Genomic DNA, 13,834 nt, shown 5'->3' on the forward strand with positions numbered 1-13,834 from the left:
CGGCTGTGTCTCTATGCATCGCTTGCCTCATTTTTATTTTGCAGAGTGAAGATTTGTGAGTCACTCCTGCAGATTCTGCTTGTGCTTAACTAACATGACATCTGTTATATCTCAGGACGCCCCCTGGTGCTTTGTACAAAGATTAATTGCACCCATGCTCGTTGCACAGAGTCAGAGAGGGAGAAGGTATGGAGAGATACAGGTAATTGGGATCAGTGTTAATAACAAGATATCAGCAGGCTCCCACGCTTGTGGAACAACTCCCAGCAGACTATACAGGAGTTATAGTTCTATAACAACTGTGCCCTCACTTGATCTATCATTCTGATATCCCTGAAGCATGGAGGCAAAACTATATTAATTTCCTAACTGGACAAGAAATGTGAAAACGTTAAAGGGGACTTTTAAAAATCAGTTTTTTTTTTGCATAATTAAAGAAAATTTAATTCTAAGCATTGTTGCACTGGGGCACCCAAAATACTCAGCGGCAGGAGAAATGGGTTACAATAAATGTGATTGCAAATTGTGCAATTAATTGATCTGTTGCTAAACCTGGGTAAGAAATGGCCTTTTTGCCATTAAATCATTAAATGCTGGAATGTTCTAGAAATAATTAGTGAATAATTGTGCAGGTATTTGGCTGTGACTCACTGATAATTGTACTGCTCTGTTTTTAACCCCTTCAGCCACCATGCTAAGGAGGGAGTCGCCCTGCAACACATAAGGAGCACAAGCAAGACTCGCGGATATTGCCTGTTACAAGCCATTTGTCTTGTGTAATCCCATTGTGGGTTTGAGAAGAGAGTAATAAAGATATATGGGTCAAGTGAAGATATACTGCAGAGAACTCCACAATAACATTAAGAGACAGAAAGTGAACCTCACTAATTGATGTTGGCAAGGTCCAGGCAGCCGAAATGAGATCACTGGCACAGATATGAATATCCTACGTGCTGGTAAAGGGCAGATATATGCCCATATGAGCCGATAAACTGTTCCCTCCCTAAGGCCTCTACAAAGCCCAAGCAAGGGCAACTGCAACCTTTAATTCTCTCTTTGGAAATCAGATATAATGTACTAACTGCAGGTTGAATCTTTCTTACTTCTGAGGAACCTAAAGGGGCTCCAGTGCCCTATAAGGTGGAGAACACTGGACATTAAATGCACTTATCCACCGCTCTAAATCTATACTTGCTGGATAAGGACCCCCACCAATTTATATAGGGGTCCACAATGACATCAGGCTGAATTAAGCCGATTTATTCTTCTGCTCTACAGATCACCCTAGATGCCTTCAAGAATTTGGGGTTCCCTGGAGCACAAGAACAGGGCAATATGTTTGAATCCACAAGATGAAACCAGACCGGAATGTGGAGCTCAACCCCAAAGTTCTGAAGTGGATGCAGCAGAGCAAGGGTGGGTATAAAGACTTGTAGAAAAGGACTTGGTTCACTTTCCAGAAGTATTCAATAAAACGTTGTATTTCAGAGATTGTGGTGTGCCCTAGGGTGTAGGACAGTCGTTACTAGACATACAAAGAAGTATGTGGGTTTAATTCAAGAGGTGTCCACAAATTGTTTCAGAACCAGAACTTCAAACATCCCATTGACAGGTCAAGGCTGTTGGGGGCATGGGAAGGTCTCTAGTTCTCCACAACTGCTGCAGATAAATCATGTAATGAAAGCCCTTTCCAGAAGACATTGTGGCCTCCTAACTAAAGGCTGAGACAATCATTGACAATCAGTCTTAGACACTTCCAGACTAAAGGTGGCCACCGATAATATTAGGGATGCACTGAATCCACTATTTGGGATTCGTCCAAACCTCTGAATCCTTCGCGAAAGATTTGGCCGAATACCGAACCGAATTCTATGCAAATTAGGGGTGGGAAGGGGGAATATTTTTTTACTTCCTTGCTTTGTCAATTCACTTGTAGGCTGGCACAGAAAACTGGACTTCACTCCAAAATATGATGCAAATAAAAGTTGTTTTTATTACGCAAAACGGAACATCTCAGAGGGTGGCCTTACGCGTTTCATGCCTTACGGGCACTTAGTCATAGGCTATGACTAATTGCCCACAAGGCACAAAACGCATACGGCCACCCTCTGAGATGCTCCTATTTGTGTAATAATACTATTTTTATTTGCATCATATATTGGAGTGAAGCCTAGTTTTCTGTGCCAGCCTACAAGTGAATTGAAAAGGTATGATATTACCTTCCCAAGCTGAAGGTCTGGGGCTTGAGCACCTGGGCCCCCTGTTAATATTGGTAAGTTTACCTTACTGCCTACAAGTCTACAATACTGGATATATTTTCCCTTACTCCCCATTTCCCTTGTTACCCCTTTAATATTATGTTCCTTGTTTTGTGACAAAAAGTCACTGAATTTCCCTACCCATCCCTAATTTGCATATGTAAATTAGGATTTGGTTCGGCCGGGCAGAAGGATTCGGTCAAACACCAGATCATGCTGAAAAAGGCCAAATCCTGGCGGAATCCCGAACCGAATCCTGGATTCGGTGCATTCCTGTAATAAAATCTTACCCTCGTGGTCTAGTGGGGGGACAGCAGGGACGCACGCCGCGCCGATCTGTTTCCTTGCAGGCGCCGGTCTGTTAGGGCGCGCGCGCACCTCTTCCTAGTTTTCTGCGCATGCGCGCTGACGTGATGACGTCAGCGCGCAGTGGCGCAAAATTCAACCGGTATTTAAGGGGATTTCAGGTTGAATTCTGTGCCCGTGATAGGATTGTGTTCCTGGTGCTCCTGAGCCTTGTGCTATTTGTCTGCTTCCTTCTGAACCTGTATGATTCCTGTTTTGACCCCTGCCTGGCTATTTTGACTATTCTGACTTCTGGATCCTGACCTTGCCTGCTTACGACTACTCTTCTGTTTAACCCCTTGATTGATCACCCGGTTTTGACCCTTTTGCCTGTTTGACGATCCTTGCTATATGCCTGCCTCGACCCAGCCTGCCTGACTACGATTCTGCCTAATCCTTTGTACCGTGACCTTCGGCCCAAAAGACTCTGCTAACAGCCGTGCCCCTTTGCCAGCCAGAACATCTCGCCTTGTACCCCTCGTTAAGTCCAGGTGGCACCCAAGTAAGCTGAGGGCTCCTCCCGAAGCCCAATGGTGGTCACACTACTGGTGAAGCCGAGCCGAGACCAGGGTACTTGGCACCTGTTCTGGTATTGGGTGCCGGTCGTGACAATTCCTAGATAATATCGTGATAAACAAATTTTCATACAGTATTTGGTGCGTGTATGGAGGGAGACAAGCTGACTGATATCGGAAGAAGACTTTGGTCGCCTCGTCAATGGGCTGGCCTGGAAAGTTTTGATCAGGCACCTTTAAAGGCACCCGAACATCGTCCATTATTAGTGCTGAATTGTCAGATACAGGTAGAATTGTATGGTTTCTACTTGTATATCTGACGATTCAGCTCTACACGTTGTATTGAAACGAACAACCTTTCTTGGAAAGATTGTAATTGTAGCTTCTACGGCCACCTTTAAGGCTTTTGTCAAGAAGGGAGATACTTAGCCAATAGTTGTACATGTTCATGGGTCCAGTTAGCCAGACCTAAAACAACCTTCCCTATTATTATTAGGATGAGCCAAAGGAGTTAGCCCTAAGTAGAAGGAAAGCTGGACAGATATGGAAGCAGCCCCACTCTGAGCTAGAAAAGGTTTGCTTCCTGCCTTCTGTTAAACAAGCACATGGGTGTGGGAAGAGCGCCCCCCACTGTGCGTTAGCAGTGAGTGACACTCCTGTTTCCATGTCATTAAACTCCTCTGGCACCTGAGGGGAGGCAACAGCGAAGCTAATTAGTTGCTGTATTGAGAGATGAGGGTGATTATTTACAGGGTGTGTGGGTGGATTATGTTCTGTGCTGTCATGGGTTCAAACAACACGTTGCTGTACAGTGTAAGCCCCACAGGAAATGGAGATCTCAACGTCTTTTTTTACTTCTCTTGTTTTGAGGGACCAACCTTTCCACTGCCACTGACTCACTAATAAGGGGAAACAACTCACACGCCTCTTTAATACATTCAGCACCATGGAGAGAGCACCAGTCATGTTGTGTCAGTGCAAAGGTCAGCGACCCATGGCTGCAGGGATTAGTGGGGCTCTTAAACCAGCTTAGATCACCTGTGCTCTTCTAGCTTGAACAGAACTACAGCTCCCAGAATTCCCCCCCCCCACTCTGCTAATGGTGTGAACCATATTTCTGTGCTGTGCTTAAAGGGGTACTATTGCAAAAATGAAAATTTAATATAATCTTCCTTATACTGAAATAAGAAACTTCCTAAATACAATCAATTAAAAAGTCTGCATTGTTTCTGAAATAATCAAGTTTATCTCCACTATTCCTCTGTCAGCATCTGTTTCTCTCCATTCTGTCTTCATGCAGCAGTTGGGTGTCAGATGAATGATCTAATGTATCTTATCCCTTTCCTAGCAGATGAATTAGAGCTCACTCAAATAACTGATTCCAGTAAAAACAAAATCTAACAAAATAACTGCATTTTGCACAAATTCTGCATGTAGAGAGACATGATGTCTGGTGATGTATTAGAGCTTACCCAAATAACTGATTCCAGTACAAACAAAATCTAACAAAATAACTGCCTTTTGCACAAATCCTGCATGTAGAGAGACACAATGTCTGGTGATTTTAATAGAGTGAGCTCTAATACATCTTCTAGGCAAAAGGAGACCCCCTATAAGATATATTGGATTATTCATCTGACACCCAACTCTTGAATGAAGAGAGAATAAAGAGAAACAGATGCTGAGAGAGGAGTAGTGAAGACAAACTTGATTATTTCAGAAATGGTACATCATTTTTAATAGATTGTATTTAGAAAGTTTCTTATTTCAGTATGCTGAAGCTAATATAAAATTTTCATTTTCGTGATAGTTCCCCAAACTCTACAGGGGCCAGGTCTGAATGTGCCGATAAACAAAGGTATCCAGCAAACAACATCTTCGCCCCATGTAGACTGACAAGCCGTTATGCTAAAATATAATATTACTTATATGTGCTGAGAGCCCAGTGGACAGAAACGCTCCCGAAATATAGTTAGAGACGTTCTTTGTAAATGAATGTTACAAGAGTCGTGATTATAAGACACGCAGTGACCTTCTCGGTAAACAACAAGCAGAGAGGGAGAAAAAGCAAGCGATTTCCCACCAGGGCTCTAACAGAAGCTGACAATTTTCTCATCTCATTTTGTCTGCCATTCTATAGGGAGTGTTACTGGCAGCTGGTCTCACGCAAGACTTTAATCAGGAATACGGCTTCTCTGGACATGCTAATGGGAATGAGAGAATCTCTGCCTCGCACATCAGGCTCAATAAAAAAAAAAAAAGAGCTGACTTTTAGTGCAACCCAACAACACAGCAATTTATAACCCCTTTATTGTCAGGACGCAAGGGCTCGCACACCAGCCTGGATTACAGGGGATGATATAGGGAATAATGAAAAATAGAAGAGATCAGAAGCCATATAGAAGCGCTATTATATAGGTCAAGATTTCAGTCATTTTTATAACTGATGATATGAATGGTCACTGTTTATAAATATATCATTTACAGATTATTCAAGGCTCAGCTGTATAGGATCTCTAACTGGCCTACCTATCAAAACTAGCTGAAACTCCCAGTAGCCCTGACTTTTAAATATGAATAGATCATGTAACTCAAGCAAGGTCAGCTAGCTGCCCTGAAGATGCTGCGGAACTACAACTACCAACATCCCACCAGAGACTTCATAAATCATCCAATCCTGTTTCCAGTGTCAGACTGGCATGTTAGGGGCCCACAGATGCTACAACAACAAGGGCCCCCTCCACTCCTGACACGGTGCAAATCACTCCAATTCACTCCCCTCCCAACCACGTAACTCAGAGTCAGGAACTTTCTTTTGCCTGCGGGTTGCCTCAATCGAATCTCACCACAGACCGCATTGGGTCTGGGGTTGCGAACCCACCTGGTTTCTTTCCGTTGTATTGGCGGTCCAGTCTGATGCTGCTTGTTCAACTCAACTTAAAGGAACAGTTCAGTGTAAAAATAAAAAGGGGGAAAAATAGATAGGCTGTGCAAAATAAATAATGTTTTTAATACAGTTAGTTAGGCAAAAATGTAATGTATAAAGGCTGGAGTGACTGGATGTCTAACATAATAGCCAGAACACTACTTCCTGCTTTTCATTTCTCTAAATCTGAGTTAGTCAGTAACTTGAAGGAGGGCCACATGGGACATAACTGTTCAGCTGATCGTCAGCATTCAGCTCAGATTCAAAAGCAACAGCTATGACCCATTTGCCCCCCCCCTAGCCAGTAATTGAACCCAACACATCGTCCCACTCTGTATGATTGCTGCCATCATTTAATGAACATAAAACAATGATAGAGGCCTGTTCTTACCCGTCTGCCATTGGCTGCTGACTAATAACTGAAAATGCAATATTCTATTTTAGAAGCCGGTGATATCACAGCAGGCAGATTTAGCTCTGAACAGAACTGACATACAGTGCCAATGAGCTGATGGATGCTATAAACAGGCCGCTGACGAATGCCCCGTGCCCAGCAGACTTTCTAAGTGCAGCATTTCCTATGATTTGCAGCTGTTTCAATTTAATGCAGACGCCCACTAGATATACAGCTGTCTTCTATAAAGACGTTAGGTGCAGCAACCATTGATTTTGCCAGTAGATTACAAGCTGTTGGACATGCTGCTGATGTAAAATAGTTTAGCCCATTTTCACCAGTATAAATAGCAACATAGCAATTTAGACTGAAAAAAATTATACTTCTATAAAGTTCAACATTTCCAGGTATAAGGAAAGGGCATCTGCACCTATGCCTGTAGGGTATATATCTTCCACAATTTATAAGCCCCTGGATTGTACATAATGTGGCCCTAGGGATGTGGTTGTCCAACTTTTTCAGTTCAAGGTCAATAAAGATTAGGGTGTTCCAAACAAACACCCCCTGCATGTTCCTTCTTAGTGCAGCTCCATTTAGTATTCTGGGCAGAGCCACCATCAGGGGGGGACAGTTGTAGGGGGCCCCGAGGGTAAGGGGGGCCCGGCCACGCCACACTTACTTGATTAGCCGGGCCCCCCTTATTTCTGAGAGCTGCTGACTTTGGGAAGGCATGGATGTTTACGGGGCCCTGGCTACCAATTTTTTTTTCTCATGTGGAGTCCTAGCCACCAATATTTTTTAATGGGGGGCCCTGGCCACAAATTTTTTTTTTTATGGGGGGCCCTGACCACCAATATCTTTTTATTTTTTATTAACATGTGGAAACCCTAGCCGCCAATATTTTTTTTTGTTTTTTTTTACTGTGTGGTGGGGGGCGTACCTGTGGGGTGGGCGTACCTGTAGGTGGGGCTTGCGGTGGGCGCAGCCCAGGGGGCCCAGGAAATTTTGTTGTATGGGGCCCTGCGATTTCTGATGGCGGTCCTGATTCTGGGTGCACTGCCACCAGTGTTCACTGTAGTTAGATACAATATGCTCAAGAAAATAGAAAGGCAGCACTCCGGATAAAAAAAGAACGGGTCACAAACCAACATCGCCTGACGCGTTTCAGAAGCAACTCATAGACTTACAGGTTCATTCGTGTCACTTCCTTAAATAGGCCGTGCAACAGCGGCCTCTCCAAGAATTACATGGAAATACAATGTCTAAAAACATATCTTCCCAGTGTATCTTGTATTAAATTAACATATGTGAATACCTAGATATAAAAGACTCTTTATTAATCTTTTTAATACCAAATAATGCTGATTAAAATAACCACAATACACCCCAAAGGGAGCTTTTGTTACAATAAGCTGAGGAAAGTGCCTATAATCAACCTGAGTAAATTGGGAATTTTGCAGGAATAGGCATAAGGGCAATATGTTAAATAGATAGTAAATGGTGTTAATACATGTGTGAATATATGTTGAATATTGTGAAATAACCTAGCTACAAGACCATTATATTAATGTTAATAATAAATGTTTTAGGGTGATCCTAATCAATCTCCTATCCCCTGTATCAATATAAGTACATAAAGGTCATGTCTCGTATTTAGACCTTTTGGTATTCTGGTATCAAGTTCTAGAATTCAGAATGCCTCTCTTAAATTCAAAGGGAACAGGGTGTCACCTCCTCTAAGAGGAATCTTCACCTGCTCTATAACCTTCCCGCCAAGATCTTGTATACCTCTAGGGGAACATAGTAGAAAATGTTTACCTATAGGCGACTTATCATCTTCAGCTTTTCAGTTCAAGCACCACTAGAAAGTCTAACCTTTGGCTAATGCCATCCTTGAAGCCTCAGCCTTTGGTCGGGGTCCCCTTATCTCATGAAATGAACACAGATAAATAAAAATATTGATGTATCAGTAATTCAGTCATAGACTGAATAATATCTGGGGCAGCAAACACATCTCCACCCCCCAAATCTCATCCTAACTGATCCTTAAGCTGGAGAGCAAATTCCAATTCTCTCAATTTCTTGGCCTTCAGGATGAGCCCACCCATCAATGCTCCAAGTCCTTCATGAAGGGACATTCCACAGTTCAGGTTGAATTAAAAGAGTCAACATATCTAATTGCTACTACAAAGGGCCCAAAAGTACAAAAAGCCCCAGCGGAGATCCTGATAAATATGTAAATTTAATATATCTGTGCAAACAAAAATAAGGTCCTTAAATGAGTACGAAACCCTAAAAATGAATATGGCTTATAATGCCATATTTTGTATATTGAACTTATTGCACCAGTCCATATTTTCATCTTCTCAATAGCAGCAATAATCAATTACTTCAAACTTGTCACAGGGGGTCACCATCTTGGAAAGTGTCTGTGACACTCACATGCTCAGTGGGCTCTGAGCAGCTGTTGAGAAGCTAAGCTTAGGGCTCATCACTAATTATCCAGCAGAAAATGAGCTTCCCTGGCTGTAATATAAGCTGATGCTACAGGGCTGATTATTAAATTCTGATGCTAATTGCACTGGTTTCTGTGCTGCCATGTAGTAATTATCTGTATTATCTGTACTAATCTCTTTTAATGGTTTGGGAAATGGTGGACCCTAAAAAGATTATAATACAGGACCCAGTGAGGCCAAAGATGAGTTGCAAAAATTAGTATTTGACATAAACTTATTGGAAAATACATCCTTATATTAGAATTTATAATAGTCCTGGACCACAAAACTGTCTGGTTTTGCATAGACAGCTCATGGTGGAGATGACGGACAGTCTGGGTGTGATCGGCACCCAATGTCCACCTTCTGAGTGCATCAATAAACCGAAAGTCTGAAGCCGGCAGTGTAATATTGCGGACGGGAGAGCAGGCAGAAGGAAGAGCTCAACCAGCAAATAAGGGAAGCCCGCAACTCGCAAATGGGGGAGCTAGGTCGGCCTGAACCTGCAGGTTCATGGGTATCTTGCCGGCCCTCACATCACTAGTGTCATCGGAGGGCATAAGGCATAAAAGCATCAACAATTTGTCATTAGACAAAATATTTATAAGTAGATCACATCATTAAGTTCCTCTTCCACCTATATATATATATATATATATATATATATATATATATATATATATCTTCAATTTGGAATGAATCATCCCTGGACCAGCACTTCCGTTTGTGAAATCATTGATTTCTATCCATATACACATGTTACAGTGCTCCAACGTTTTGGTTCTTATTAGGAAAAAGGTTCCAATAAGGATATATATATATATATATATATATATATATATATATATATATATATATATATATATATATATATATATATATATATATATATATATATATAATCCAACAGAAGAGATCCACACTCTCAGGTCTTATAAAATCTTAGATTTGTTTATTGATAAAAAAAAAACCAACGTTTCGGCCTATTCCAAGGCCTTTCTCAACCTTGACCTGACCCGAGAGTGCGGATCTCTTGTGTTGGACTGTGATACAAATATATGATGCTGCACGCAGGCAAGCTAAACTTGATTTTCGAGAGTGCCGGCTTTTCTATGCAATATTTATATATAATATCTATAGACTGTAATACTTGCCTAAAAGAGTTAGTTATTTGAATGCAGTGAGATTATTCAAACACATATATTGTCCTATTCAGCATGGTTAAACCAGTCCATAGAGACATTGGTTTTAGTGTGTATGCCCGTCCTGTTTTATTGCACAGACTCTATGGTAACAGAGCCCTTGAATTTAGGACCTTTGAAGAGTAGACTCGGCTTCTCAGCTTCCATAGAAGGGAAAATAGTTATTATATTCACTCAATTTCCCATGGAAAAGAATCGATCCTGTGAATCAAAGGCAACCCTTCCAGCTGAATTACACCTCTCTGAGTACACTCGTCAGTGACAGTTGCCTGTGCCGGGATATTACCTTTTGTGCCGCACTCACACACTTCCCATACTCCTTGGCTAGATCACTGCAGTTCAGCCGCTCCTGTTTATTTTCAGCATAACATTTGAGGATATTAGATTGCAGATCCATACATACTGGGTCGTAGCTTCTCTGCCTAAAATGGGTAGAAAAACAAATCGAGTTATAGCTGAAAATGTCAATGATGATTCTGATGATTTTACGGAAGGAATGCTTTGATGGATTAAAGGTATAACATCAATATAGGTGTTTAACTTAAAGGGGAACTGTTGCAAAAATAAAAAAAAATAATTTAAGCTCCAACACACTGAAATGAGAAACTTTCCAAATACAATCAATTAAAAATTCTGTGCCATTTCAGAAATAATCAAGTTTATCTTCACTATTCCTCTCTCAGCATCTGTTTCTCATCATTCTGTCTTCATTCAGGGGTTGGGTGTCAGATATTCATTGACAGTTAGATCCAATATATCTTATAGGGGGGCTCCTTTTGCCTAGAAGATGTATTAGAGCTCACTCAATTAAATTCACCAGACATCATGTCTCTCTACATGCAGGATTTGTGCAAAAGTAAGTTATTTTGTTCGATTTTGTTTGTACTGGAATCAGTTTTTTGAATGAACTCTAATACATCTGCTAGGAAAGGAAGCCCCCCTATAAGATATATTGGATCTAACTGTCAGTGGCTATCTGACACCCAACTGCTGCATGAAGACAGAATAAAGAGAAACCGTTTTATTACTACTAGGGATGCACCAAATTCAGGATTCAGCCTTTTTCAGCAGGTTTCGGGCCGAATCCTTCTGCCCAGGCCGAACCGAATCCGAATTTGCATATGCAAATTAGGGGCAGGAGGGAAATCACATGAATTTTTCTCCTCCCACCCCTAATTTGCATATGCAAATTAGGATTTGGTTCGGTGTTCGGCCCCATCTTTGTCAAAGGATTCGGGGGGTTAGGCCGAATCCAAAATAGTGAATTCGGTGCATCCCTAACTATTACAGAGATTCGATTATTTGATTAAAATGGAGTCTATGGGAGATGCCTTTTTGTAAATCTGGCCTTTCTGGATATCGTACCCCATAACTGTAATATTATACTGATATAAAGATCTATGGGCCATACAGTGTTTTGACTACTGTTCTTGTGTAGGCCACTGAGCTCAAATGCCTTTAATGCCCTGTTTCTTAACTTTGGCTCCCCCAAATGTTACTAGACTACATCTCCCAGCAAAAGTTTTACTTTGATTATATGTTGGGGAATGCAGAGACCTGTGGTCCGTCACCAATGAGTAAATGGAGGGGGCTACTAGGGCTCTAGACATTTGCCTCCATTCTCTTCTGTAACATATGCCTGGTATTGCAACTCTGAGAATACAATAAGGAGCAGGAGTGGATGGGGAACTGGACTTTGGTGGGAGGTGACGAGCAGGTAGTGAGGGTGCCCTTGCCTTGGCCAAAAACTCTATTTTTTGATAACAGTTTGCCTTTAACATCTTGACTATACATTACAACACAGGGTCACAAGGTTGTTACAACAGCAATAACGGGGGCACAAGAAATTCTTTCTGCAAAGACCCGGCTGAAATTGTGCCACAGACTCCATTTAGAAAGGATAAAATTAAAGAGCAGTTGCCTCAAATTTTACAAGGTCTCTTTTCCACCTATTCATTTTTACTCATAGTAATGATGGTCATCTGCAAATTCCCACGCTAAATAAATCATTGTGCTGGTGCGGCTTTCTGCTGAGGTACAGAAATAATTCACATTGCTCTTTTCCCTTATCAACTCAGCGCCGGATCAAAGGTGAACTGGCAACTCAAATCCCAGGGAATAGATTTTTCTGCTCAATATAGGTAATTACACATGGTTTGTTAATTGGGTTTGTATGGCTTCAGCAAAAGGAAAAATAAGGCATCGACACAACCTATTTTGTACCTATATTGTACTTTATTTTCAAAATATGCACTCTAAATCCATTTTTGGTCTTCTGCAGTCATTCTAAATACAGAAAAGCGTAAGTTCTAATTACAATTATAAATATGCCACAGATCAGGGCTGTCCAACTGGAGGCCCGCGTGCTGGATGTGGCCCAGCAAATGATTTTTATGGCTCCCAGTCTGCTCTAGGGCTCCATAGACTCCATTGTATGACATTGTCATTGTAATATGATCTAATATGATAATGTTTCCCTTTTAACAAAGGCATGGGTAATTGGTGGCCCTCTTAGATTTGTTCAACATCTGGATGGGTGTTCAGAATTTTAACAGATTTTGGGATTCCAGTCAGCAATATACCTAGACAGTGTCCCACAAAAGAACCCCCGGAGGTACTCAGCATGCACTTTAACCTTATGGCCAAAATCCACCCTTCCTCTCTACCTTGGCCGTCCACCCATAACCCCTCCCTCTTGGCCACCTCTCACCTGCCCATCCTCCCTCTCACCTGCCCATCCTCCCTTCATCTCGCCTACCAATGATGCCTCCCTCTCGTGTCCCCCAGCTTTGTGTAGCTGGTGAGCAGGTCCCACAGATTTCTGGCTGGCCTAAACATCTATAGTGGGTACCCATATAATATCCGCAAAGTGGTCAGGTTTTGGGCAGAGAGTCCCTTACTGTGCAGTAGATCTGTGGATTCCCTGCCTGGGCACCCAGGTAAAGTGCAGGCTCTAACCCCCTACCAACCTGAAGAAAAATACATTTTTCTCTTGACCTGGTTGATCACCTCGAGAGCGATGTTATTTCTTGCTCAATTGTTTTGTGGTTCCCGGATAAGAAAATGAGCCCACTGCGGGTAGGGTTAGTTAGCAGGTCCTGGGTAGGCATGGGTCTGCTGGCCGAAATGTGCCAGGTGATGCTCAAAACTATTATTCTACTAGGACATGGCCTTTGAACATTATGGTCTTTTGAACTGTGTTTCCATAGACATAAGCCATACAGAGAAAATACATCCTTCACATAAGGGTTCATTATAATACAAGTCCATTAACCTTTCTGTATGGTCTTGGAAAGTGGGGGTAACTGCAGTACCTGGAGGAAATCCACACAACCTTAAAGTCGAACTAAACTTAACTAAAGAAGTAGGTAGAAATGTTGTACATTATGTTTTGTGCTTCTGTACCAGCCCAAGGCAACCACAGCCCTTTAGCAGTAAAGATCTGTGTCTCCAAAGATGCCCCAGTAGCTCCCCATCTTCTTTTCTGCTGATTCACTGCACATGCTCTGTGCTACTGTCACTTACTGAGCTTAGGGACCCACTCACAATATACAGTACACATAGAATAGAAATGTCATAATATAAGGCTGATTAGTAAGTGATACAGATAATTACTACATGGCAGCACAGAAACCAGTGCAATTAGCATCAGAATTTAATAATCAGCCCTGTAGCATCAGCTTATACTACAGACCAACC

At 41.9% G+C, this 13,834-nt stretch overlaps 1 protein-coding gene across 1 annotated transcript in view; it reads right to left on the bottom strand.

Moving 5' to 3' along the window:
* chchd6.S (coiled-coil-helix-coiled-coil-helix domain containing 6 S homeolog) overlaps positions 1-13,834 on the bottom strand; it is a gene marked incomplete at its 5' end in the record, with an annotated part of 240,562 nt that overhangs the window by 56,510 nt on the left and 170,218 nt on the right. Inside the window, one exon of the mRNA XM_018259891.1 lies at positions 10,422-10,557. Coding sequence (XP_018115380.1) covers positions 10,422-10,557 — 136 coding nt within the window. The remainder of the gene's footprint in view (positions 1-10,421; positions 10,558-13,834) is intronic.

The sequence above is a fragment of the Xenopus laevis genome, chromosome 4S (assembly GCF_017654675.1).
Source record: "Xenopus laevis strain J_2021 chromosome 4S, Xenopus_laevis_v10.1, whole genome shotgun sequence".
Taxonomy (NCBI): Eukaryota; Metazoa; Chordata; class Amphibia; order Anura; family Pipidae; genus Xenopus; species Xenopus laevis.